The following is a 26173-nucleotide window of genomic DNA, read 5'->3' as shown; positions in this document are numbered from 1 at the left end:
TGGCGCACCCGGTACGCTTCGTCGGCTCTTACTGCTCGCCTGGAGCGCCCTCATCCCTCGGCAGCGTCGCCCCTGCTCTGTCTTCTCGGGAGCAGGTTTACATCAACAGCCGGCAGGGCCGGGCTCCTTGGACTGGGGTGTCCGCCTGCGGCCTCTGCCCCCCAACCTCGGCCCCAACCGCGTCTCAAACGTGGACGAGGGCGTCGGTCGGGGTGGTGATGAGGGAGCTCCCTTGCTCGGGTCTGTGGAGACGGGCCCTCCAGGGGCCCCGGGGAGGCTGAGATGGCCCAGCCGCCCGGCCTCGCAACCGGTCAGGTTTGGGGTGCACGGAGACCCACCAGCGCTCTGGCAGCAGGGCCCGGCGGCCTCCTGTGCCCCCAGAGCCTGGCCAGCGCCCGCCCGTCGCCAGGCCCACAGGGCACAGAGACCTAGTGGACGCAGGGGCCCCTGGGGAAACCAGACCCACCCCCTGAAACCGAGGCGGAGGCCCACGGGGCCCAGGGCACCACGCCCGCAGGGAGGAGGGTTCCTTCACAAAAAGGTACAGCTCCGAAGAACTTTAGAGAGGCCCTTCGCGTTTATATACTTAAAGGGGGGGACGATTTCCCTAAATTGTCCTTGCACCTGCCCTCACTTGGAGCCGCGCTCAGAGCGCGGGCCTGTCCGTGGCCTCTCCCGAGTTCGCCGAGCCCGCAGCGCCCCCGGGACGCGGCGCTCCCAGCCCTCTGCCCGCCCCGCCCCGACGCCACTTCCACCCGGGACGTCCCCGAAGCCCCCCAGGTCTCCCCACGTGAACCGGCTCTGCCCGCCCTGGGCCCGCACGCTCCCGCGCCCATGGCTCCCCCTCTCCCGGGCACCGGGAAATGCTGGCCACGGCCTGCCCTCCACCCCCCCCCCCCCGGGTCCACCTCCCCCAGCCCCTCGCCCTGTCCCTCCTGGCCCCTTGCCCTGCCCCTTCCGGCGCCACCAATGCTCTGCCACCTCCCCTCCCTCCCCCACGGGAAACAGGTTTCTTCTTGTGCCCGCTTATTGCTGGCACCCCAGAAACGAAGCTGGGCGCGCCCGCAGGCCATCGGGAAGCAGCGGCCTCTACTCACGGAGGAAGCTGGGCCTTGGGAGCTGGACCGGCGACCTGCCCGCGGCCCGCACCCGGGGGCTCCGAGGGCCGAGCGCCAGCCCGTGTCGTTCCTCAGTGGACGGTCAAGTGAACAGTGAAGCTGTACCGAAGTGTCCCAACAAAGTCAATGCCCCTGATACGCCCACGAAAGTCACAATAAAGGAATGGCTAATCAGGACACATGTTTAACTCAAGATATATTAAGATGCAACACTGTAATGACAGCTTATTGTTTAATAAAAATCAGGGTCTCCAAGGTATAATCTGGAAGCCAAACGTGCTAGGACACTGCTGGTGGATGCACTAAGGAAGGCACCGTGTGCAGAGCCTCGGTGAAACCGGGCCTAAATAATCCATAACGAAGTATAATTTGTTTTGATTCATATAAAAAATTACAAAATATTCCCTGCCCCAAATTCTTACGTTACGGAAAGGAACCGAAACCCTAGAATGAGGTGGTTTTACAAAGGTCTGAGACTGGAACCTACAGTACGGCTGCCTTTAGGACGCAAGCAGCCTCGGGCCGGCAGGCTCCAAGCCGAGGTGCTGGTGCTGGTCTGGGGGCAGCTCTCCCGGGACGCTCGCTGGGGCCCGGCCGGGTGGGAGTCGCCCCGAGCAGGGGAGCCGCAGCGCCACTCAGTAGCCTCCACCTCTCCGCTCTACTGTGGGCCGGCGGTACTGTTTCAGGTTAGGCTGGATGTCCTTCTGTGTGTCTGTCTGTTAAAGAAAGTGACAGACACTCAGCAGAGGCCGGGATGGGCGCGAGCGCGGCGCCAGGGGAACCGGTGGGACACCCACCTTCTGGTTCGGGCCAACACACTTCGGGGGTCTCAGCACCGGGACCTTCCGGGTCGCTCCGGGGGCAACCACTGACTGCAGCGCTGGGCTGTAGTACAAGGGCTGCTTGGTCACTCCCGATAGCTTGAGCTTGGGCAGTGCCATCACGTAGGCTGGTCCGTGTCTCCTGGGATGGTCCTCCTCTTGCTTTAGGGGCTGTTTCTAGAAATAAAGCAAAGGTCAGATGAACATACAATGCTTTCCACTTTGTGGGAATTAGGAAAAGCAAAGGGGGCTCCTTTGTACTACTTTTGCCTCATACAATTTCTTGACTGTGAGGTGTGACGGCGTGGTGACTGGACAACACGTACCGCGTCCCAGCCCCCTAGATGTGCGGTGGCCGCTCCCTGGGCCGGGGCCAGGGCGGACAGCGGGGGAGGCCGCGCTGACGCACGTGCAGCTCCAAGGGCCGAGGCCACGGTGACGCTTCCCGCTCGGATTCCCTGAGGTCGGCCAAAGCGGCCTGCAGCCAGCTTCTGTGTGGCCAGTGCGCTAAGAATGGATTTCACATCTTCTAGTAGTTGGAGAAAATTTCACGGCACGTGATTATGAGACTCCAGTTTCAGGGTCCACAGTTTTATTGAAACCCATCCCCACCATTCGTTTTTTTTTTTTGCGGTCCGCGGGCCTCTCACTGCTGTGGCCTCTCCCGTTGCGGAGCACAGGTTCCGGACGCTCAGGCTCAGCGGCCACGGCTCACGGGCCCAGCCGCTCCGCGGCATGTGGGATCTTCCCAGACCAGGGCACGAGCCTGTGTCCCCTGCATCGGCAGGCGGACTCTCAACCACTGCGCCACCAGGGAAGCCCCCCCAACCATTCGTTTACGTATGGTCCGCGGCGCCACCGGCCAGAATAGTGGGCAGTCGCGCCAGACGTTATGGCCGGCACAGCCTGAACCCTCACTCCGGGGCCCTGGCAGACAGCGTGCGCCTCGGCTCTGCCGCGGGGGCGCCCGCGGCAGGTGCCAACTGCTGACCAAGAGGGAGAGGAGGCCCGGCAGGGAGGGCAGTTAGGGGCAAAGTGAGGGAGGCTCAGCGGGGGGGCGGGGGGGCGCTTCGTCCCCGGTTGGCGGCCTGAGCAGCTGAAGGGGAGCCGCCTTCACCCGCCCTTGGAGGGAAGGCACGGGGACAGAGGCAGGTCTGGGGGAAGAGACAGGAGATCGGGTTTGAACAAGTCTGCCTTTTGGACATTCAGCTGGAGCCGTCAAGCAGGTGTCTGGACACGGGGGTCCGGATTTCTGGAAAGCAGCCTGGCTGCAGGTATACCTGCGTCCTCGGCTCCCAGCGCAGAGTGACACTCAACAGATGCTGGGCTGAGTGAGAAACGATGGAAGGCCACGGTTACCACAGAGCTCGGTGCCAGCCCACAACTGTAAAGCTGGGGGAGCCGAGCAAAGGGGGCCCCGCGGCACATGAGAGAAAGGGGGAGCTATCGCGGGATGCAGCTCTGCTTTCTACACCAAGAAGCGCGCAAGGCCACCTCTGTGCCAGGCACAGTGCTCCTCTGGGGCTGCTGCTCTCGCAGGGGCTCAGCGGCCGAGTAGGGACGGTCACCTGGGCCAGTGTTGGCTTCCTGTGCCCCGGCTAGGGTCCTCTGCGGGCACAACGTGCTTGGGCACCGGCCTGGCCCTGCGGCTGGGAGGATCCCAGCCCGCGACACTGTGGACCTTAGCTGGGGGCGCAGAAAGGCCGGGGGCGCAGAGGTACCACCTGGCGTGGCGGCAGGTCGCTGACGGGCGCATTTTCCAGGCAGATGTGGCACCTCCCCAGGTGGCATCTGCGTCAGAGAGACACGGGCCCCTGAGGGTGTCCAGTCCCAGCTCAGACGGCCTGATCGCTCAGTACCTGCTTGCTGCCCTCCTGTGCCGGCTGCCAGTTGTTACTGAGTAGTTCCGGTGCCACCGGCCGCTTGGGGCAGAGAGCAGAGGCCTTCCTCCTGGGCCTGGCTGGAGCCTGCTTCTCAGCTGCCCTACAGGACGGAAGGGGCAAGGGGCGCCTCTGCTGAGAACCTGGCCGCCACAGGGCTTGTCGGCCTCCTCTGTCCCCAGTGTGGGCTTGTGCCTGTCGCCCCTCCTCTCACCCGAGGAGCTTTTCTTTTCCTTTCCTGTCTCAGCCTGACAGCCTCTGGGCTCCGGAGCCGTGGGCCCAGCCCTGCCCAGTGACTCGAGGTTCGGGTCAGACGTCACCCCCACGTCACACACGCACGAGGGGACAGAGGGGTGGAGTCCGAAGCCCTCAGGGCAGGTACTTCCAATGGCAGGTGTCGCCCAACACCCGCGCCCTGGAACCTCACAGCGAGCGAGCTCAGCCCGCTCCCCCCGCTGTGTGCCACGTGACCCTCCAGGGCTCAACACCACAGCCTTGGCATCAACCGCAAAGCAGCCACAGGCCCTCCCTCCACCCTGCCGTGATGCCACTAATTGCCTCCTTTCGGGGGAAGATACCAGAAAGGAGCAAGGTGCGGGTTCCCAGAGGGACCGGCACTGTTCCCGGGAAGCAGCCACCCATCCGTGTGGCCCACGGGAACCCAGCAGGCGCCTACCTCTGTTCCTGGAAGTAGGGGTGCTGCAGGGCCTGGTGGGCAGTGATTCTCTCATCGGGATCATAGGCCACCATTGCGTGCAGGAGGGAGAGGCATTGCGGGGACAAACTGGCTGTCAGTAGAGGTATTCCTGATCCCTTTTTAAAAGTAAAATCAAAACTCATAGCTCTCGACCTGTATTGAAAGCCCAATGATAATAAACGATCACGCCGTCATTTAGAGCACGTGGCCAGTCCAGCATCACGACCCTACAGGGACCTGCACTGAAGGTAACAGCTTACAATCTAAAAAGGGCAGGGGGCAGGGGGGGCATAAAGCCCATAGAATACAAGATCCTCGTGGAAACCGTGGACTTTGGGTGAGAATGACGTGTCAGCACAGGTTTGATGATAGCAGACATGCCACCCCGGGGCCGGTGCTGGTGGCCGGGAGGCTGTGCACTGCGTGGGGCCGGGCGGTAGATGGGAAATCTTTGTACCTTCCGCTCAGTTCTTCTGTGAACCTAAAACCGCTCTAAAAAAATTAAGTCTGTTTTTTTAAAAAGGGTGGGAGGTCGTGAAATCTGTTACGCTGTAAGTGTAAGAAAACTTTTTCTTGAGAAGACTAATACCACATTCCCACCAGAAAAGAATGAAATAAAGTTTTAAAAAAGAAAAAGAAGGGCTTCCCTGGTGGCGCAGTGGTTGAGAGTCCGCCTGCCGATGCAGGGGACACGGGTTCGTGCCCCGGTCCGGGAAGATCCCACATGCCGCGGAGCGGCTGGGCCCATGAGCCATGGCCACTGAGCCTGCGCGTCCGGAGCCTGTGCTCCGCAACGGAAGAGGCCACAACAGTGAGAGGCCCGCGTACTGGAAAAAAAAAGAAAAAGAAAAAGAAAAAGAAAAAAATCTAGCATGGCTGTCATCTCCTTACCTCCCTAGGGTTCTGGGAGCTGCTGGGTGCTGCCCACGCCCCCGAGTCCCCCTTGAGGGGTCAGGGTGGCCAAGCTGCCGGCTCTGCAGGGTCTGTGCGTGCAGCCTGTGCTGGGGAGCCTTTCCCACCCAAAGACCTCTGTGGCCTGAGTGAACATTCCCGGGACAAAACCCGCGTGCCGGGCTCGTGGGGCTGTGAAGAGGCCCCTGGGGGCGACAGAGGCAGGGCGGGTCCGCAGTGGTGGGGCGGCCTGTGGGCTGCACTTACCGTTTGAACTTGGTGATGGTCTTCCCAGTAGGTGTGCCAATGACGTCGTGGATCCTCGAGATCTGGTCCAACTCGTTGGCTCCGGGGAAGAGGGGCTGCAGGCTGGGCGGGCGGCCAGGGCTGTGGTCAGGGCGGCGGCCTCCCAGCAGAGGGACCTCCAGCCCCCCCGCCCATGCTTGGGCCTTCCTCCTCCTACTGTCCCTACGGGTCGGTGTCTTTCTAAGGGACAGGGCCACACTCCCGTATCTGCACAGCAGGTGCCTCTGCCGGCTGAGAGATGAAAGCCCCCAGAGCCTCCTTACGGCCCGGGGAGTTTAATTGACAAAAATTCAGGCTGGGTCAGGTCGGGCTGTGTAGACAAATGAGGTCCAAGGAGCGTTTTGGTTTTGGAGCAGTCACGGATTTGGGAATTGTGGATAAAAGATTTTAGACCCATACACATTACAGGCCACAAAGAAGAGTTTAAAAACGTAGCTCTGGGCTTCCCTGGTGGCGCAGTGGTTGAGAGTCCGCCTGCCGATGCAGGGGACACGGGTTCGTGCCCCGGTCCGGGAAGATCCCACATGCCGCGGAGCGGCTGGGCCCGTGAGCCACGGCCGCTGAGCCTGCGTGTCCAGAGCTTGTGCTCCGCAACGGGAGAGGCCACAGTGGTGAGAGGCCCGTGTACCGCAAAAAAAAAACAAACAAGAAAAACGTAGCTCTGACGGTAAGATGACTTCTATTCAGGGAAAACGGCAGGAGCTCAGGCCGCAGGGGAGAATAGGAAACGCAGAGGAGCTGGACGCCTCTGAGGTGCGGCAGGCCGGGCACAGAGTGCAGTCAGCGAGGCGCAGCGTAGGCTGCCCAATGCCCTGAGTGGATGCCGCCAGCACCAGCGCCTCTGACATGCCTCCAAACTGACTCAGGCATTTTAGCATGGGAGAAAAGATCATTTGTTGGTACTTTAGTATCAGTGAAATCACCACTCTCCTTTCCAAAAATAACAGTCACTTATCAATACGAATGATCTAGAATCAGAAGGCGTGTCCCGAAGGGCCCAAACGTCTGTATTTATCAAGGGGTCAATTGAGCAGGCGGGACTGGACGACCCGGGGCCTGCCTGCGCTGGGCTGTACCATCCTGACGTGCATCACCCCAAGGTTAAACCACCCACCCGTCCTGCATGACCCACTACGAGCAGGTGCCGCCCCACCTCCTCCTGGGGCTTCTTCCACCCAGTGCCCCCGCCGCCGGTGGACGGAACAGGCCCTCCTCCCTTCCCGGGCCTCTGCCCTGGCCCTGCTGCGCCCAGCGGTAAAGCACAAAGGCTGGGGGAGGGGAGGACGGTTAGGGCTGGGGCTTCCTGGACTCCATCCAGCTCGCCCTCACTCCCGGGGCCAGAGCACCCCACCCGAGCGACTGCACTCTGAGGGTAGACCGGGGGGCACCGCTCGCACCCCGCCCCCATGGCAGGCCCCACGAGGTGGCAGTAAGCACGCCTCGACTCTGTTCCTTCATTTGTCTTCATCAATCCTGTCGCTGATGGGGCCAATTGGAGAGGCCCACCGACCCAGGGCCGGGGCGGGCCAGTGGGAAAGAAGTAACTGACAGTGTTCTTTCCTCCACACCCAGAAAGCAAGGACAAGCGCTTGACACCTTTCCTGTCGAGTTAAAAAACCACCATGACACCAGGACTGTAAACTCGGCACCGCAGAGGGAGGGACTGGCACGAAGCCACTGGACGGCCGAGCCCCGCGTGGACCGGCCTCAGGACCCTGACGCAGCCCCCCAGCCCAGCAGCAGCTGCAACTCGGGCACCACCTGGCCATCTCATAGAGCACGCAGCCCGCGCTCCACAGGTCCATCTTGTAGGTATAGAAGCCATCAGTGAGGAGACACTCTGGGGCCCGGTACCAGCGGGTGGAGATGTATTCCGTGTACGGCTGCTTAGAATAGATACTCCGGCAGGACCCAAAGTCCCCTAATTTCAGGACATCCTGCTGCAAGGGGGGAGAGAAGCAGGGACAAATAACATCTCATCAAGCAGCGACTGTAATACAAACCATTTCAAATATTTATGCACCAACGGGAAAATTCCTAGCACATAACTAGCTTGTAGAACATAAAGTACTGGCTGCATAAGCACCTGAAGTAGCCTGTAGCAGGGGAGGAAGCGGGATTTCTCTTCAGTGGAACACATTTGCGAATATTCTGGCTATGTTGAACAGACATTTCAAAACGTCTACAGGTTGTGGAAAGTTTTAAGTCGCAGCGTAAGTCTACAGATGAACTCTACACCCTGGTCACATGCCCTGTTATGCCTCAAACTCCCCACCGCGTCCAGTGCTTCTGGAAGCTTGGTTCCCATTCGGGGGAGGCTGGGGGCCTGGCCTACACCACGTGGGATCCTTGAAGGAAGTCAGACAGCCCAGGGAAACAGGTTTCAAGGTGTTTCTTCCATCTTCTCTACCTCTCACATTCAAGTAATAAAATTCATGCCGTCGATAAATTTGAAGCCTCGGGCACCTACAGCCAGAGCAAACATTAAGCAGCAGTTCTCTTAGCCAGATTACCAAGAAACCTACCCTAACAGCCTTTTACCTCTGTTCCCATTCCCCAATACGTTCAACAAAAATTACAAGGCATATTAAAAGGCAAGAAAAAACAGTCTGAAGAGACAAAGCATGCATCAAAACCAGACTCAGGTACGGCGCAGGTTTTAGAATTTTAGAATTCCCAGACAGGAAATTTATAATAACTATGGTTAATTTGTTAAGGGCTCTAATGGAAAAAGAAGACAGCGTGAAAGTTCAGATGGGAAACGTAAGCAGAGAGATGGAAACCCTAAGAAAACATCAAAAGGAAACACTAGAAATAAAAAACACTGTAACAGGGACTTGCCTGGTGGCACAGCGGTTAAGAATCCACCTGCCAATGCAGGGGACATGGGTTCAAGCCCTGATCCAGGAAGATCCCACATGCCGTGGAGCAACTAAGCCCGTGAGCCACAACTGCTGAGCCCACGTGCCTAGAGCCCGTGCTCCGCAACAAGGGAAGCCACCGCAATGAGAAGCCCGCGCACCGCAACGAAGAGTAGACCCCACTCGCCGCAGCTAGAGGAAGCCCGTGTACAGCAACAAAGACCCAACACAGCCAAAAATAAGTAAATTAATTTATTTAAAAAAAAAGAAGACACCACAATGAGAAGTCCGCGCACCACAACGAAGAGTAGCCCCCGCTCGCCACAACTGGAAAAAGCTGGCATGCAGCAACAAAGACCCAACGCAGCAAAAAATTTAAAAAATTAAAAACAAACAAAAAACACTGTAACAAAAATTTTAAAAGACTTTGATAGACTCAACACAGCCAAGGAAAGAATCAGTGAGCTTGAAGATATGCCAATAGAAACTTCCCAAACCGAAATGCCAAGCAATAGAGGAACGTCAAAAACAAAACCGAACATCCAAGAACTGTGGGACAATTTCAAAAGGCGTGGCACACACACGACAATGTGGTTGAACCTCAACATAACGATGCTGAGTGAAACAGACCAAGGAAGGGTATATACTATGTAATTCCACTTATAGAACGTTCTAGCTCGTCTTTGCCTGGGGACAAGGGACAGGGGCAAGGATTACCAAAGGGCAAGAGGGGGCTTTCAGGGGTTTTGGATTTGTTTGTGAAGTTGACTGGGATGATGGATTCGTGGGTGTACGCATATGCCCAAACGGAGCAAATTGTACACAGGCATAGTTGAAGGGCTTTCAAGTGAGACGTATCAGAGCTCAAATCCTGCCTCTCCCACTTTTATCTTTAGAGTGTTTAGCATGATGATTTGAGCGGAGTTTATTTTGTATATAGTATAAGGAGGGCGCCTTCTTCCAGATGCACAGTTATGCTGATGGCATTTACTAAATTAACCATTTGTTCCCAAACTGGAAGGAAAGAACCAAACATGTTATAACAAACATGGTATCCACTGGGATTGAAAACATATCCAGGGAAAAGTTTTTATATTCTACCTTTCTTCTGATACCAATTTTTCATATAAAAGTTCTTACCTTTATTAATATATTTTCTGGTTTTACATCTCTGTGAAATATTCCATTTCTGCATTCAATATAAAAGGAAGGATAGAATTAATTGTGCCTCGTTCATTCCAATTCTTTTATACTATATTCTTAATGAACGGTAATACATTTTATTAACTTGAAAGCTGCCAGGTCTCCAAGTGCCTACCTGTGCATGTGATCAAGGGATTTACACAACTGGTACATATAGTGCATAATTTTTTTTTCCGATAATGGGTGTCTTCTCCCTGTGCAGTCAAGGAAATAGCCAGATATGGTTACCAATGATCCGTATCCGCTTTTTCGAAACGAAAGATGGAATCCATTTTTATTTAGCAATGTGTGAAAATCTAACTTCCTCAGTGAAAATAACCCGGAGTAGTTCTAGGAAGTATGGAGTCTACCTACAAAATATGCCATTTAGAATCCTACATGCTGGCATGATTTCATTTAAAATCACAGAGCGCCAGGCCTTCTGACTGCAGTCAGGACAGTGCTGAGCGGATCACCGCAAGGGCAGCTCGGTATGGAGGTCCTAACACAGCCTCGGGTGGGCCTCCCGGGCACCCTCCTTCACGCTGATTATGAGCTCAAATCCAGGGTTTTCCTCGGCTTCCTGGCTACGTGGAGATCTCCGTCTTTAAGGGGATGGATTACGTTTTCTTAACCCAAGAAGACCAATGGCTGCTCTCACTTGCACAGCCGCACGTTCCTCTCTCACAGAAGGAAGCAGTCACTGGGCGCCGGCTGACAGCGCCCTGCAGCAGCCTGTAAGCTACACCTTCTCCCCTCCTGCAGCTTTCAGGATGCTCCAAAGCTCTTAATACCACACTCCAGCGTCAGAGCTGCCCTTGCTCTCGAAGGTGTCACATTTTACTTGATTTTAATACCAGAGGTATGTGTTTCTAAGCCATTAGGTTTTAAATCTGCAAAATACCCACTCTCACCTAACAACCCAGAAAACCACTTTCCCCTCCCTCCGTGAGCACATATCCCTCTAGACATTTTTCATCCTAAGCTCGCAATTTCTGTCGAAAAATCAATGTATTCTTCTTCTCGCATAACAAGACTGTTTATGTTAATAATAGAAAGTAATTTAAATTACAAAGCGTCTAAGTGCAATGAATTTTTTCCATGACATGCTATAATCCTTTTATTCTGTTTCACGTAATTTATCATCAGTTTTCCAGAATTTAAATTGAAAGAATTAAAACTAAGACTTTGTCAGCTTCCCCCCACTTGAGGAATTTTATCAAATTATTATCTACATAAAGGTGAAAAGAAAGTAAAATTTCTACTCTGTCACATGCGAGGCTGGACGAACCTTCATGAGGCTCGGCCCTCTTCGGGCAGGGGGTCTCGCTGCCCACTGACTAGCCCGGCTCTCCAGACACCCCTTGGCAGACTCCCTCCCAGCACAGGGCTCTCAGGACCCAGGAGCCCCCGAGTCCCCGGGGCTTGTGAAGATACAGAATGCCCCATCATCAGCCCCGGCACTCCTGGTTCAGTAGGTCTGCGGCGGGGCCCCAGAAGCTGCCTTTCCAGCAAGTTCTCAGAATGGGCCGCCAGGCCCGGTCCCTCCCCTTAGGAACTGCACCCCATCACATCCTGCTTGTTTATAGAAGGCTCCAGCCACATTCACTCGGGGACATTTCTGCGCGCCCCCAAAGCTCTCCTGCTGCATCCTGTACTCACGCTGCTCTGTTCCTAGAAGCACCCTTCCCAGCCATGTCCACACGTCCACATCTTATAGCGTACAACTGCCGTTACAGTCATCTGAACTTGAACTCAGAAAAGGTGGACTCTTTTAGGAAAGGTCTAATCCATCCAACCTTCATAAGCACCTAGGGAGCTTCGAAAAAGTAGATTCCAAGGCCCAAACCTAGACCCAGTGAATCACAAATCCAGGCAGGTGGGCCAGGAATCTGCATTTTTGGCTGCCTTCAGTCCCCAGTGGCGGAGGACTCTTGGGATGCCTGCCCTTCCTTTCCTCCTGGGCCTCCCCTGCTCCCCCCATTCACAGCCGTGGGGCAAGGCCACGACTCCCTCCCCTGTCCTCCGTGAGAGCGCCTGCCTGCACACGGGGGCTCCAGGTGGACAGAGGGGCCCTCATGAGCCATGTGGGCCACTGGTCTGAACCATCGGAGTCCACACCCTTGACAAGGAGGGGACTGACCGCGGACTTCCACACTATTTTCCCAAAACAAGATCCTAACTCGCCAGGTTCCCACCAGATGCTTGCTCACAAACATCTTGAAACACACACACATAGTGCAATTAATAAACCACTCTGAAGCTCCTGGTGTGACCCGTTACCGATGCCAGCAGACTGCGAACAGTATTTCTCTCTCTTGGCTCTCCCGACCAAATTAATTCTCCCAAGTTAATTTTTACCCAATATTCTCATTAAGAAGGTACTAAAAAATGTCATATACAATACCAGCAATGTAAAAAGTCTGAAGTGAACACAGTGATCAACTATGGCATTGGCTGTCAGTACCAACAGAAGGAAGAGGGCCTCCAGTGCAGCCAGCACTGCGACAGAATACCCAGCACACTGCCTTCTCACAGGAGACCCTGTGCCCAGGCCTGCGCCTGGCTTTCCTGGCCAGGCTCGGGGGTGCATTCTGGGTCCACCATGCACAGCCAAATGCCCACAGTCTACACTTGGGCCCAGAGGCTATGCCCTGCGGCACCGTGCGAGCACGTGTTTGCCATCGGTGTCTTCCAAAGGAGAGCCTTGCCTGCTGGCGCACTGTTCTGAGAGAAGTCACAGGGTAGCAGGTGGGGTGTCAGGCGCAGCATGGAGCTGGAGCCGTCACCAGCACCCCTCTCTCAGCAAGACAAAATTCCAGGAGGGGTCCTCCCAGTTCTGCTCTTTGAAGCTGGCTCGTCTCAGGCAAGTGCTCTAAGTTCTTGGACGTTCAAGTGCCTCACCTCTGTAATGGAGTTGAGCTCACAGAAGGGGGAAGAGCAAATGCAGGAACACAGAGCAAGCACACTATAAACTGTAAAGTCATAACGATGATGATGGTAATGACAGCAGCTGACCTTGACTGAAGGCTACACAAGCCAGCACTGTGCCAAACACCTCACACATTATTACTCCTCACAACAACCCTAAGAGTCAGACACTATGATTATCCCCATTTGATAGACAAGGACTAAGGCTCAAAGGGCCTAACCAGGACCGACCATCATGAAATGCACACGGCACTGCGCATGCTCTACCCAGTGTGTTGACGTGGGACATCCAAGCTGCGTCAACACAGCCAAACTGGAGCGGCCCGTCCCAGAAGCACCTGCATTAAAAGTAACAGGATGGGCTTCCCTGGTAGCGCAGCGGTTAAGAATCCTCCTGCCAAGGCAGGGGACACGGGTTCGAGCCCTGGTCTGGGAAGATCCCACATGCCGCGGAGCAACTAAGCCCATGAGCCACAACTACTGAGCCTGCGCGTTGCAACTACTGAAGCCCGCACGCCTAGAGCTCATGCTCCGCAACAAGAGAAGCCACCGCACTGAGAAGCCTGCGCACCGCAGCGAAGAGCAGCCCCCGCTCGCCTCAACTAGAGAAAGCCCGTGCGCAGCAATGGAGACCCAACGCAGCCAAAAATAAATAAATAAAATAAATTTATTTTTTAAAAAAAAAGAGAGAAAGGAAATGAACGAGCACTCTGCAATACAGGGGACTTCATAAGAATGCGAACAGAAGGAAGTTCCCTCTCAGAGGGATTATCTGAGCAGGGAGCCCTGCCTCATTCTGAAGCATAGAGTAGAATGTCGAGCAGCAGAGCCGGGAAAGATGCTAGAAGGGGACAGGCTTGAGGAAGGGCTGAGCCGCCGCCGCCCTCTGCGCCCTCCTCACCACGTCACCCAGCCGGCCTGAACGCCTCGTGGCTTTGCTCGTTTGCAGCTGAGTTCTGAGCAGACAAGACTGCCAGAAAAACACCTCCCATGAGTACTGTACGTGTACAGCCCAGTACCGTATATTTAGATGAAACTACTGCACAAATGATTTTGAGAACTAAAACAAATATATGGGAACTACAAGCTCTAAAAGACCTTAGATTAGCTTTGAAATTATTCTACGTACCTCGTATTAGTTCATAAATATTCATGTCCATAAGTTCACATATTAGTGCAAGAGAACCAGATTTTCTGTCACTGAAGAAGAAAGCAGGTTTTTAAAATGTTTTCTTTTTCTTGTCTTCATCAGAAAAAATAACCAAATATTTAATTCATTTGTAAACACTTCTGATAAACACAAAGCACTCCTATATCAGACAAAGATTAAAGTGTAATGATTGAAACAGCAGAAGTTTTGATTTTTAATCAATGTTTCAGGCAAAAATAATTTAAATAATAGTAAAACTCTACTTCAGGCAAAAATTCTAAAAGCCCCCCTCCCCACAATTTTTAAAGAGAAGTGTCTTGAAAATCGAAAAGTTAACTATCAGCAGAAAGAAGAAATGAGGTTTGAGGAGTTGTAGAAGCAAAACAAAGAAAGCAGGATTTGATTCATGCTCTGTGGCTGCAAATGTAGTTTTAATTTACCTAAATTACTTCCATGTGATTGGGATACATCCCAGTGCAGGGAGCAAAACCAAAAATCCAGCCGAGGCAAAAAGGAGGAAGATGAGTCACATCACACCCCTGCAGTGTCACCCCCGGACCCTGCTCCAGGCGCCTCTGGTGGGGCTGGAAGGGGTCCCCGCTGTCACTCAGGACTGTCAGGAGGCCCACGTGCAACCGTGCACAGAAGTGCTTTGCAAAGTGCACATAAAGCACCCTCAGCACAGGCAGTGCTGTGACCGTCACACGCAGACTGCGGTCTCTGGATCTGGCCCCAACTAATGGCTCAGAGCACGCGGGCCAGGACGCCACACAGCCATGACAAGACATTGCATTTTGAGTTTAGAACTGTTCAGCCTCCTGAACAGTTAAAATCTCCTGCACTTTAAGGGTCAGAGGCTGCGGTTTCTCGGCTGGCTGTACAGGCCAGGCTTCCTGCTGAGGGGTGCCTTCTCAGAGCTCCAGGCCAGGACCCCAGCCCCAGCCCCTGGCAGACAAGCCCCTCCAGACAAGCTGTGCTCTGCCTTCTTGATCAACAGGTAAACCTTACGGAAGCTACTCTATAATTAGAAGAGAAATTAAAAGTCCCCTGAAATTATGTCAGTTGTAGTAAGAAAGGCTGCATGAGACCACACAGAGATGGCAAGTGGCAGCAATAAAGTGCAGCTCCTGAAAGAGGACAACAGGGCCTTTCCCGGTAGGTCACAACTCACACTCGGATGCCCAGGGCCACCACCGTCTACACAGAAGCCCAACTGCTACAGGAGAGGAACCATTTGAATGTTGTTTGCTTTTATCATGTGGAGTCACTGAAATGAAGGCCTTTCCGCGTTAGGACTCAGATACAGACACTGGTCCAAATAAGTAAGTGACTTAAGATAAAATAAAAATTATTATTCTCTGAGCTACAAAGCAAATATTTAAAATGCCTACCATGGTTTTCTTTCTTAAAAAGAGATTTAATAATTATCATCAATTTTAGATAATGTTTAAAGCCCCATGTATACTTACAAAACCACTTCATGCAAGGTAAGAATGTTTGGGTGTGGATTCAGGTGCCTCAGTGCTTGTATCTCTCGTAGATTGTTCACTTGCTCAATACTATGGTGTAGGTAAAAATAAAAAACTAATTTATAATTCAGTCAACTTCAGGTCAACTTCAAGCCCCCCTGGTGAATTATTTTAAACATTTAAGAAAGAAACACTCAGGCTTCCCTGGTGGCGCAGTGGTTAGGAATCCACCTGCCAATGCAAGGGACACGGGTTCGAGCCCTGGTCCGGGAAGATCCCACATGCCATGGAGCAACTAACCCCGTGAGCCACAACTACTGAAGCCACGCGCCTAGAGCCCGTGCTCCACAATGAGAGAAGCCACCACAATGAGAAGCCCATGCACCACAATGAAGAGTAGCCCCTGCTCGCCGCAACTACAGAAAGCCCGTGTGCAGCAACAAAGACCCAACACAGCCAAAAATAAATAAAATTAATTTTAAAAAATGAAAACATATAACCACAAGAAGTCTAGTGTAAAGTTATACAGCAGATTTATTCAGAGCAGTCCAAAACCAGAAACCCAAAAGTTCCTCAACAGGAGACCAGATAAACAAGTTGTTTTGTAGTCATAGATTGGAATGAATACTACTCAGCAGTAAAAAGGTATGAACTACTGGTACGACAGATGAATCTCAAGGACTTTATGCTGTGCTGAAGGAGCTGGACACAAGAGCACAGACTGTGAGATTCCATTTAATATGAATTTCTAGGGACTTATCTGGTGGTACAGTGGGTAAGACCCCGCGCTCCCAGTGCAAGTGGCCTGGGTTCGATCCTGGTCAGACAACTAGATCCCACATGCATGCCACAACTAAGAGTCTGCATGCTGCAATGAAGATCCCGTGTGCCGCAACAAAGACCCGGTGCAGCCAAAATAAAAATAAATAAATATATATTTTTAAAATGTAGACATTTGAATTTCTAGAAGAGGATACAGGGAAACAAAACAAAACCCAGAACAGTGGCTACCTGCGATGGGGATGGAGAACTGAGTAAAAAGGAATATGAAGGAATTTTTGAGGGTGACAGAAATGTTCTATGTCTTGATTACATGAAGATATCTACTTGGCAAAATTATACAGTTAAAAAACTTGCATCTCCAGGCTTCTCTGGTGGTACAGTGGTTGAGAGTCCGCCTGCCGATGCAGGGGACACGGGTTCGTGCCCCGGTCCGGGAGGATCCCACATGCTGTGGAGCGGCTGGGCCCGTGAGCCATGGCTGCTGAGCCTGTGCGTCCGGAGCCTGTGCTCCGCAATGGGAGAGGCCACAGCAGTGAGAGGCCCGCTTAACGCAAAAAAAAAAAAAAAAAAAAAAAAAAAAAAATGTGCATCTCAACATATGCAAATTTTGCCTTTAAAAAAAAAAAAAAAATTTGGGACTTCCCTGGTGGTCCAGTGGCTAAGACTCTGCACTCCCAATGCAGGGGGCCTGGGGTTTGATTCCTCGGCAGGGAGCTAGATCCCACATGCCACAACTAAAAAATCCTGCACACTGCAACGAAGATCCTGCGTGCCGCCAACTAAGACCCGGTGCAGCCAAATACATAAATAAATATTTTTTAAAAAGAATTGTATAATAATAACCAAGTGGGGAAGGAGACTGGGTGGAGGTATAGATTAAATAAAAATCACAGGGGCTTCCCTGGTGGCGCAGTGGTTAAGAATCCACCTGCCAATGCAGGGGACACGGGTTCAATCCCTGGTCCAGGAAGATCCCACATGCCACAGAGCAACTAAGCCCGTGAGCCACAACTACTGAGCCTGCGCTCTAGAGCCCGCAAGCCACAGCTAGTGGAGCCCACATGCCACAACTACTGAAGCCCATGCGCCTAGAGCCAGTGCTGTGCAACAAGAGAAGCCACCGCAATGAGAAGCCCGCGCACTGCAACGATGAGTAGCCCCCACTCACTGCAACTAGACAAAGCCTGCACATAGCAATGAAGACCCAACGCAGCCAAAATATAAAGAAAGAAAAAGAGAAATTTATTAAAAAAAAAAACAAACAAGAAAAACAACTGGGTCATGTTGCAGACCTTACACAAGTAACTAACTTCATTATCTCCAAACTAAGACTTTGAGCCACTGAGGAAAACGGTCCTCAGGAGCTGAAAGCACGCCTCCTGACACAATACTAATGCACTGGTTTATTATACCTTACCCGGACTTCATATGAGCAAAGATTACTGCAAAAGCCATCAATTTCTGGGAGGAGGTGGGGTCAGAGGCTCCAAAACCAAGCTCCTCCGGCCTGTGTGACTCAGCGTGCTTTTCCCGTTACTGACTCTTGTTTCTCACATCACCCACACAGCGGCACGAGGTGACTGAGGGTTCAGTTAGGCAACGATAAGCAGAGCAGAAATGGATTTTTAAAGGAACCTAAAATTATTCTTCAAGTGAATAAGATTAAACTGTTTTATAATGATGATAGATACTCTGGAACTCTAAAAGCTAGAGATATTATTTTCACAGTTGAAAAACAAAAATAAAACCAAAGAACAGCATAAAACTTGTGGATCAAGGATCAGTGACACTGGACCATCCAATAAATTATTAGCAATAATATTCCTAGAAATGACACCAAAAGCAGTTGTCTTTCTTCTAGAACTTTCTTCTAGAAACTATAAAGTCATTTCTTCCTGTAAATCAGAAATAACAGAAATACCCTTTTCAACGTTAGAAGCTATGTGCAATATGACTCATTCCGGACCCTCTATGGTCATTTTCTGTTTGTTTTTTTTATATAAGTTTATTTATTTATTTTTGGCTGCGTTGGGTCTTCGTTGCTGTGTGCGGGCTTTCTCTAGTTGCAGCGAGTGGGGCTATTCTTTGTTGTGGTGCGCGGGCTTGTCATTGTAGTGGCTTCTCTTGTTGCGGAGCACGGGCTCTAGGCACGCGGGCTCAGTAGTTGTGGTTCACGGGCTCAAGAGCGCAGGCTCAGTAGTTGTGGCGCACGGGCTTAGTTGCTCCGCGGCATGTGGGATCTTCCCAGACCAGGGCTCGAACCCGTGTCCCCTGAATTAGCAGATTCTTAACCACTGTGCCACCAGGGAAGTCCTGTTTTGATTTGTTTTTTACTTTTAATTTTGAAATTATTTTAGACTAACAGAAGAGTTGCAACAATAGTAAAGGAAGTCCCCTTCACCTAGCTTCCCCTAATGTTAACATCTTACATAACATTTATCAAAACTAAAAATTAACATTGGTACAAATCTATTAACTACACTAGACACTTTATTTGGATTTCCCCGGTTCTTCCATTAATGTCTTTTTCTCTTCCAGGATCCAGGAGACCACACTGCAATTAAGATGTCATGTCCCCTCAGTCACCTCCACTCTGCGACAGCTCCACAGTCTGTCTTTGCTTTTCGTTATCTTCACAGTTTTGAGGAGTACTGGGCAGGTATTTTGTAGAATGCCCCTCAGTTTGGTCTCTTCTGATGTATTCTCATAATTCAGCCGAGATTATGGATCCGTGGGAAAGAACACCACGGAGGCGACATGCTCTTCCCGTGCTGCTTTATCAGAAGGTACATGATATCAATATGTCTTATTACTGATGATGTTAATCTTAATCATTTAGTTAAGCTGGTATCTACCAGGTCTCTCATTGTAAAGCTACTATCTTTCCCTTTCTATTTTCTATTCTTTATCAGCAAGTTAGCAAGTCCAGCCCACAGTCAAATGGAAGGAAATTAAGCCCCACCTCCTGGAAGAAGCAATATCAAACAATTTGTGGATATAAGTTAAAACCACCACAGTGATTAATAAATATTTGGGAGGAGATCACTCGAGGCTGTGCAGAAATTCCGTTCTATTTATTTATTTAAACTTTTTTGGCCATACCACAGGGCATGCAGGATCTCAGCTCCCTGACCAGGGATCGAACCCGTGGCCCCTGCAGTGGAAGATCGGAGTCTTAACCACCGGACCACCAGGGAAGTCCCAGAAATCCTGTTCTCTTTAAAGTTTCACCTTACTAATTTTAGCATTCATCAGTTTATCTTGCCTGCAGAAATTATTACTATGTATTCTAATGATGATTTTCCATTTCCCTCATTCCTCTGTATTTATGAATTAGAATTCTTCTGTAAGGAAGAATTTTCCCCTCATCCCAATTTGTTTATTCATTCGGCCATTTATTTACATCAGTATGCACTCATGGTTATTTGAATGAAGAGGGAGAGAGAGAGGTGCACACATGGGTTAGTATACATACCCACTAGCTCTGTCTGCTCAGAGGACCCAGACGTGCTGACATTGCAGGAGCAATGAGCATACCTGGTGCCAAGGTCTGATTTTCTGAATACCTTTCTCTGATAAAAGGGACCAAAACTCCTTTGAGAAATGGAGGATTCTAGGGGCAGGGAAAATACAAGATGAGCTTAGAGAATCTTGTAGTACCAAAAAGTAAAGAAGTGTTAAAAAAAAAAAAAAGAAAATGCTGGGTGATGTCAAAGGAACATAGGAGCCAACGTGAAAGTGCTCCCCACGGCCAGAGCGGAACAATTCTCAAATAATGATGGCACTGGATTATAATCGCCTACAGTTTTGGACATGTGTATCAAGAGCAAGTGAGAACTCACAAGAGGAAACCCAAGATCCAATGCCCCGTGGGTTTAGATTACACAGGCTAGCAGACACCTATCAGAACTAAGCTGGAGACTCTGTCCCTGATTCTGGACATCAAAGGGCCACAGGCCACCACCAGCTCAAAGTGCATTTCCTTTTAAGTAAAGGAAATACGTGACAATGGTTGACAATAACTCCCCCCCCAACACACACACACACAAACTTTGAAAAAAAAAAGTAAAGTATCACTGATACTTATCAGTGATTCTGTCTGCTCTGTGGATATGGGACCATCAGAACACTGTGCATCGAATTCTCTACCACGAGTAGTTTAAAGGTAAAGACGGAGTGTGGGTGGGGGGAGGCGGGAGATAAAGAAATGCAAAGAATTCAGAATACAGAGGAAGCCACGATAGGAGAGAGGAAAAGCAGAAGCCCCAGGGACTTCAGAGTCTTGGCAGTGGTAGGTAAACACCATATGCTTTGGCCTGGCTCTGCCCACCTAGTGACCTAGAGTGACAACTCTCTAGTAACTTCACATCACTAACCACCTTTCCTCACGTGATTACGCCTACCATCTGGGGATGTCACGAGGTTGACATTACTGTTCTCCATACTCCCTGACATGGTTAACTGGCCTATACTCCTTCCTGATCTGAAAAACTATCTTTCATACTAAGAGTTTGAAATCAAGGTCTATACCCCAAAACACTTCGGAAGGCTCTACATCAATGTAGGGCAATTACTGTGTCTTTTAAAAACTTTGCTTTAGATATTTAGAGGCTTCAATTCCTTTGAGATTAAAAAAAAAAACATGAAACCAGAGTTTCAAACCTTTTTTTTTTTTTTTTTTTTTTTGCGGTACGCGGGCCTCTCACTGCTGTGGCCTCTTCCGTTGCGGAGCACAGGCTCCGGACACGCAGGCTCAGCGGCCATGGCTCACGGGCCCAGCCGCTCTGCGGCATGTGGGATCTTCCCGGACCGGGGCATGAACCCGTGTCCCCTGCATCGGCAGGCAGACTCTCAACCACTGCGCCACCAGGGAAGCCCCAAACCTTTTTATTGAAAAGTTTAACAGTTGCAGTGAAGCCATTGTTTACTTCATTATTCTGACAGAGTTTCCTAAACACATCTGGTCTTGGACTCCTTAGTGTAACACATGTGAAGAAGCTGTAAGCTCAAGCACGTTAGGAGGCTGCTCTGTGGGAGAAGCCCCAGCAGTCTCCAAGGGGCTGATCTAGAACCGGAGAGTTGCCCTCTCCACAAACTGCAACTGGTCACTCCCAGGGAATACATTTCTCTAACCCTATCTGAAACTTATTTTTCAATATATTCAATAGTAACTGATTTACAACTAATTAAATCACAAGGACCTCTAATATCTTTCTTTTTAACTTTTTTTTTTTTTTTTTTGACCACATGGCATGTGGGATCCTAGTTCCCCGACCAGGGATCGAACCCGCGCCCCCTGCATTGGAAGGGCAGAGTCCTAACCACTGGGCTACCAGGGAAGTCCCCGGACCTCCAATGTCTGAAATCTAAGGTTTCAATTATAAAAATCCAACATATACACAACTCTTAGGAACATATAAACTGTTTAAAGTGAGGCATACCTCTACCACTTAAACTCTTTGTGAACATCAATCACTGATATTGTAGTAAACTTGGACATGAACAAACTCCAGTACGATAATATAAAATTAGCCTATAATCCTCACTGCCCAAAGAACTCTGATATGACATGTTATCACATGAATACAATTTCCCCATTAAGTTGCTCTCATCGATTTAAACCTGTGTCTGCAGATGTAGAGAACAAACGTATGGACACCAAGGGGGGAAAGTGGCAGGGGTGGTGGTGGTGGTGGGATGAACTGGGAGATTGGGATTGATATGTATAAAATGGATAACTAATAAGAACCTGCTGTATAAAAAAATAAATAAAATAAAATTCAAAAAAAACGAAAACCAAAACCTGTGTCTGTATTTAGTCTCAAATAGGTCTCATGTTGCCTACCTTCCAAAGTGCTGTTTCATTTGTTTACATGCATAATAGTTTCCATCTCTCAGGTTCTGCATCTTCACAACTTCAGAAAACGTTCCCTCTCCTATTTTGCCAATTGCTTTATAGTCTATAAATGAAAACAATTATAAAAATAAAAGTTTATTTATGCATCTGTTTTGTACTCACTTCCAGATAGCAGACGTCTTTATCTGTAAAATAATCCAATGGCAATATATTGAGGATACTTCGCCTATGTTTTCTAAGGTTCAGTGTTTCCCTCATTTCAAGAGAGACTGGGTTGTATGTTGGCAACACGCAGTCTCTGCTCCCTCTCGTGCAGCGGGGAACCACATGACTTGAATCCTGACCAGCAAGGAAAGGCTCAGCTCCCCTACGAGATGCTCGCAGACCAAGCATCCACTGAGCCTGTCGGCCCAGGGAAAGTGGCGGCAAGAGTCAGAATGACAATGCGTTGAACACTACTGACTGCCTGGGCAAGAGATCTCAGGACGAAAGTGAGCTCAGGAGAAAACAGCTACTTTCCAAGCAGAAATGGAAGCAATGAGAGAAGTCCAGAAAGCAAAAGTCTCTTTGGGTTGGAAAAGCTTCCGCAGCCCAAATAATAGGAGGATAAAACCAAAAAAATCTTGACAGAAAGCAGCTGTGAGACTTGACAAACAACCTAGTCAGCCTTGCACCAAGGTCACGGGAAGGCAGCCACTCCCCACCCAACCCAGGCGCTTGCCTCAGAGAGGAAGGAGGCTCCTGCAGATTGAGACGGAGAAGCAAAGCAGCAAGGCCCCAAAGAAATAAGACAGGCTTGAGAAGAATGTTTAGAAAAGAACCTTGAGTGTGGACCTGACCAGAAGCAAACAGATCAGAAACCTATTAAACAAACTTGGACCAAAAGGAGCCCATCACCTTTGGGTCCCAAACCGACATCAACACAGAGCAGGCTTTTAAAACTGTCCCCGCTCCAAAGGAGGGCCTCCCCTTCAACACCTCTTTTAGACAGAGCACATTTTTAACACCTTGTGTGAATTCTGATTTGAACAAACCAACAGAAAAAAGGCACAACTGTTTTTAGAATAACGTTTTTTAGAAATGATATGTTTAAAGATTTTTAAAGTCCTTTTCTGTTAGCAAGAAGTACTAAACTGTTTTAGGATGAAATGATATTATGTTTAGATTTGCTTTAAAAGTCTATACATTCCCATTCACTTCTGCTGGAAGTATAAACTGGTATAGTCATTTTGGAGGGCAGTTTGACAATATCTATTAAATATTTTAGATGTGTATATCCTTTGACCCAGCAATTCGAATTCTACAACTTATCCTGCAAAACATACTTGCTCAAGTATATGTGAGATGAGAATGTTAGCGTAACATTACTTAATAGGGAAAAACTAATGCCCCCAAACAGAAAACTGTATAAACTAAATACGGTTTATCTATATAATGGGATGTATTGAATATATTTGAAAGAATGACACAGATACACAGATCCTTAAAAATAATGTCCTTAAAGGCAATACACACACACACACACACACACACACACACACGCACGCACCAGTTTGTGCCTGCTTTGAGGGATAAGGTTGCAGGTATTTCACTATCTAAGTCAGGTATATTCCATAATGAAAGTACTATTTTATTTAAAAAACAACAATAAAAAATAAAGACTCCGGGCTTCCCTGGTGGCGCAGAGGTTGAGAGTCTGCCTGACGATGCAGGGGACACGGGTTCGTGCCCTGGTCCAGGAGGATCCCACATGCTGCGGAGCGGCTGGGCCCGTGAGCCATGGCCGCTGAGCCTGCGCGTTCGGAACCTGTGCTCCACAACGGGAGAGGCCGCAACAGTGAGAGGCCCGCGTACCGCAAAAAAATAAAAAATAAAAAAAATAAAGACTCCAGGAAAAAAAAGTGATGGGGGTAAAAATGACAAAATGTTGATCACTGTTGAAACTAGGTAACAGATACACAAGAGCATTCACTCTACTAATTTCTCTACTTCTGGCATGCTTGAAAGTTTCCATGATGAAAAGTTAAAAGAAAAGGGCAAAACCTCCCTCAGGATCCTCCCTGTCGATGCCCCCTTGTGACTAGCCAGAATAGAAACGACCTCCAGGAGACCCTGGGAGCCATGACATAAAGATGGTGCCAGGAAAGACTCTCAACCAGGAATACCCACGTAGGACATTCATACGAACAAGAGAAATACCTTTCTGGTATAAAGGCCATGAGAATTGTGGGTTTAACCATTACAGCATCTAGTAAGCATTATCCTAACATACTAATATATAAATAAATGTCATAATTTACAAAACATATAGAACAGTAGACTTTTCAGAATTTGTATTTGCAAGATTTCACTTGTTTATATTTGTCTGAGATTTTATCCCACTTGTAAGTTACTATCTTAGCCTGCCACTGTTTCATGGATGCTGGCAGAAGACACAGCCTCTTGGGTCAGAGACAAAGGACTTCATTTCTCATGGTGCAGCAACATATATGAGCATCAGCATATTAGCATTGGTTCCCGTTGCCCCGAAGTCCCACAGGGGTGACAGGATGGGCCCAGGTGACACCTGCACACGCAGTGGATTGCTTTACAGGAGAGGAATCTAGGGCCAATGGCCCAGCACTTTTTCAACAAGCAGTAAACAAGATGAATAGCCCTTGCCATCTGGCACACCCAGCAAGAACACGCAGGGAAGCTCAGGGCCTGAGGCAAATTGTTTTCCCAATGGTTCATTACAGTTTAATACCTACATTAACCAGTTTTGCTGATACAGGGTACTTGGTATGGTATTACTCTTATAAAAATTCATATATAGGTAATATTGATTTTAATGCTGCTTTTTTTTTTTTCTTCTTTTTTGGCTGCGTTGGGTCTTCATTGCTGCGCAGGCTTTCTCTAGTTGCGGCGAGCGGGGGCTACTCTTTGTTGTAGTGCGCGGGCTTCTCATTGCGGTGGTTTCTCTTGTTGCACAGCACGGGCTCTAGAGCGCAGGCTCAGTAGTTGTGGCGCACGGCCTTAGTTGCTCCGCGGTATGTGGGATCTTCCCGGACCAGGGCTCGAACCCGTGTCCCCTGCATTGGCAGGCAGGTTCTTAACCACTGAGCCACCAGGGAAGTCCCTAATGCCAATTTTTTTTTCTTTTTTTTAGCAGATATTCATTTTTAATTATTATTTATTTATTTATTTTTGGCTGTGTTGGGTCTTCGTTTCTGTGCAAGGGCTTTCTCCAGTTGTGGCAAGCGGGGGCCACTCTTCATCGCGGTGCGCGGGCCTCTCACTATCGTGGCCTCTCTTGTTGTGGAGCACAGGCTCTGGACGCGCAGGCTTAGTAGTTGTGGCCCATGGGCCCAGTCACTCCACGGCATGTGGGATCTTCCCAGACCAGGGCTCGAACCTGTGTCCCCTGCATCAGCAGGCAGACTCTCAACCACTGCGCCACCAGGGAAGCCCCCTAATGCCGCTTTTTAATCTTACTAAAAAATAACAATTTCAGTGTACATTTTCGTATATACTAGCTTCAGGCCATGCAAAATAAGAAAATCCTATTTGTAATCACATATTTGTAGAAATTGGAAAAACTACTTTTCCCCAAAAACAGCATCTAACCATGTTATTACCATTCAAAATACCGTATACCACTACCAGTCTGTAGTAACTGTCACAGGAAGAAAGAAGAACCTGTAACTGCTGTGCATATGGTAGATGCCCAACAACTCCTGAAGAGAAGGTTTGAAGAAAATAATTCTTAAAGCTTTACACAGGGCTTCCCTGGTTGCACAGTGGTTGAGAGTCCGCCTGCCGATGCAGGGGACACGGGTTCGTGCCCCGGTCCGGGAAGATCCCACATGCCGCAGAGCGGCTGGGCCCGTGAGCCATGGCCGCTGAGCCTGCGCATCCGGAGCCTGTGCTCCGCAACGGGAGAGGCCACAGCGGTGAGAGACCCGCGTACCACAAAAAAAAAAAAAAAAAAAAAAAAAAAAAAAGCTTTACACAAAAATTTATTTTCCAAAGATGATTTCTAGGGAGGAAAATAAAAGCACTGAGAGTGTGAAGTGTGTTGAATGGTGGTCCCCAAAACGACATGTCCTCGTCCTAAGCCCCAGTACCTGTGAATGTGACCTTATTTGGAAATAAGGTCTTTGCAGGTGTGATTAAGTTAAGGCGCTTGAAACGAGAACGTCCTAGACTCTCTGGGTGGGTCCTAAGTCCAATGGCAAGGGTCCTTAT

General features: G+C 49.9%; 1 protein-coding gene across 4 annotated transcripts; it reads right to left on the bottom strand.

The window, feature by feature from the left end:
• Window positions 1–1373: 1373 nt before the first annotated feature.
• On the bottom strand, window positions 1374–25203 carry MOK (MOK protein kinase). Of its 4 annotated transcripts, none has more exons than XM_060003303.1 (12): window positions 25197–25203; window positions 21935–22049; window positions 15307–15396; window positions 13817–13887; window positions 9893–9971; window positions 9715–9763; window positions 7475–7653; window positions 5675–5776; window positions 4496–4669; window positions 3799–3922; window positions 1916–2116; window positions 1374–1834 (listed from the first exon to the last, which is right to left on the bottom strand). In XM_060003303.1, exons 1-12 carry the CDS (start codon window positions 25201–25203, stop codon window positions 1754–1756), a joined length of 1272 nt encoding a protein of 423 aa, XP_059859286.1. In that variant the 3' UTR covers window positions 1374–1753. The 4 variants fall into 4 exon arrangements, with proteins under 4 accessions (XP_059859286.1, XP_059859287.1, XP_059859288.1 ...); XM_060003304.1 differs by having other exon boundaries at window positions 7475–7650; XM_060003305.1 differs by lacking the exon at window positions 15307–15396.
• Between the last annotated feature and the right edge of the window lie 970 nt (window positions 25204–26173).

Source organism: Delphinus delphis, chromosome 2 (genome assembly GCF_949987515.2).
Source record: "Delphinus delphis chromosome 2, mDelDel1.2, whole genome shotgun sequence".
In the NCBI taxonomy this organism is placed as follows: domain Eukaryota; kingdom Metazoa; phylum Chordata; class Mammalia; order Artiodactyla; family Delphinidae; genus Delphinus; species Delphinus delphis.
This window is presented reverse-complemented; position numbering and strand designations above follow the sequence as displayed.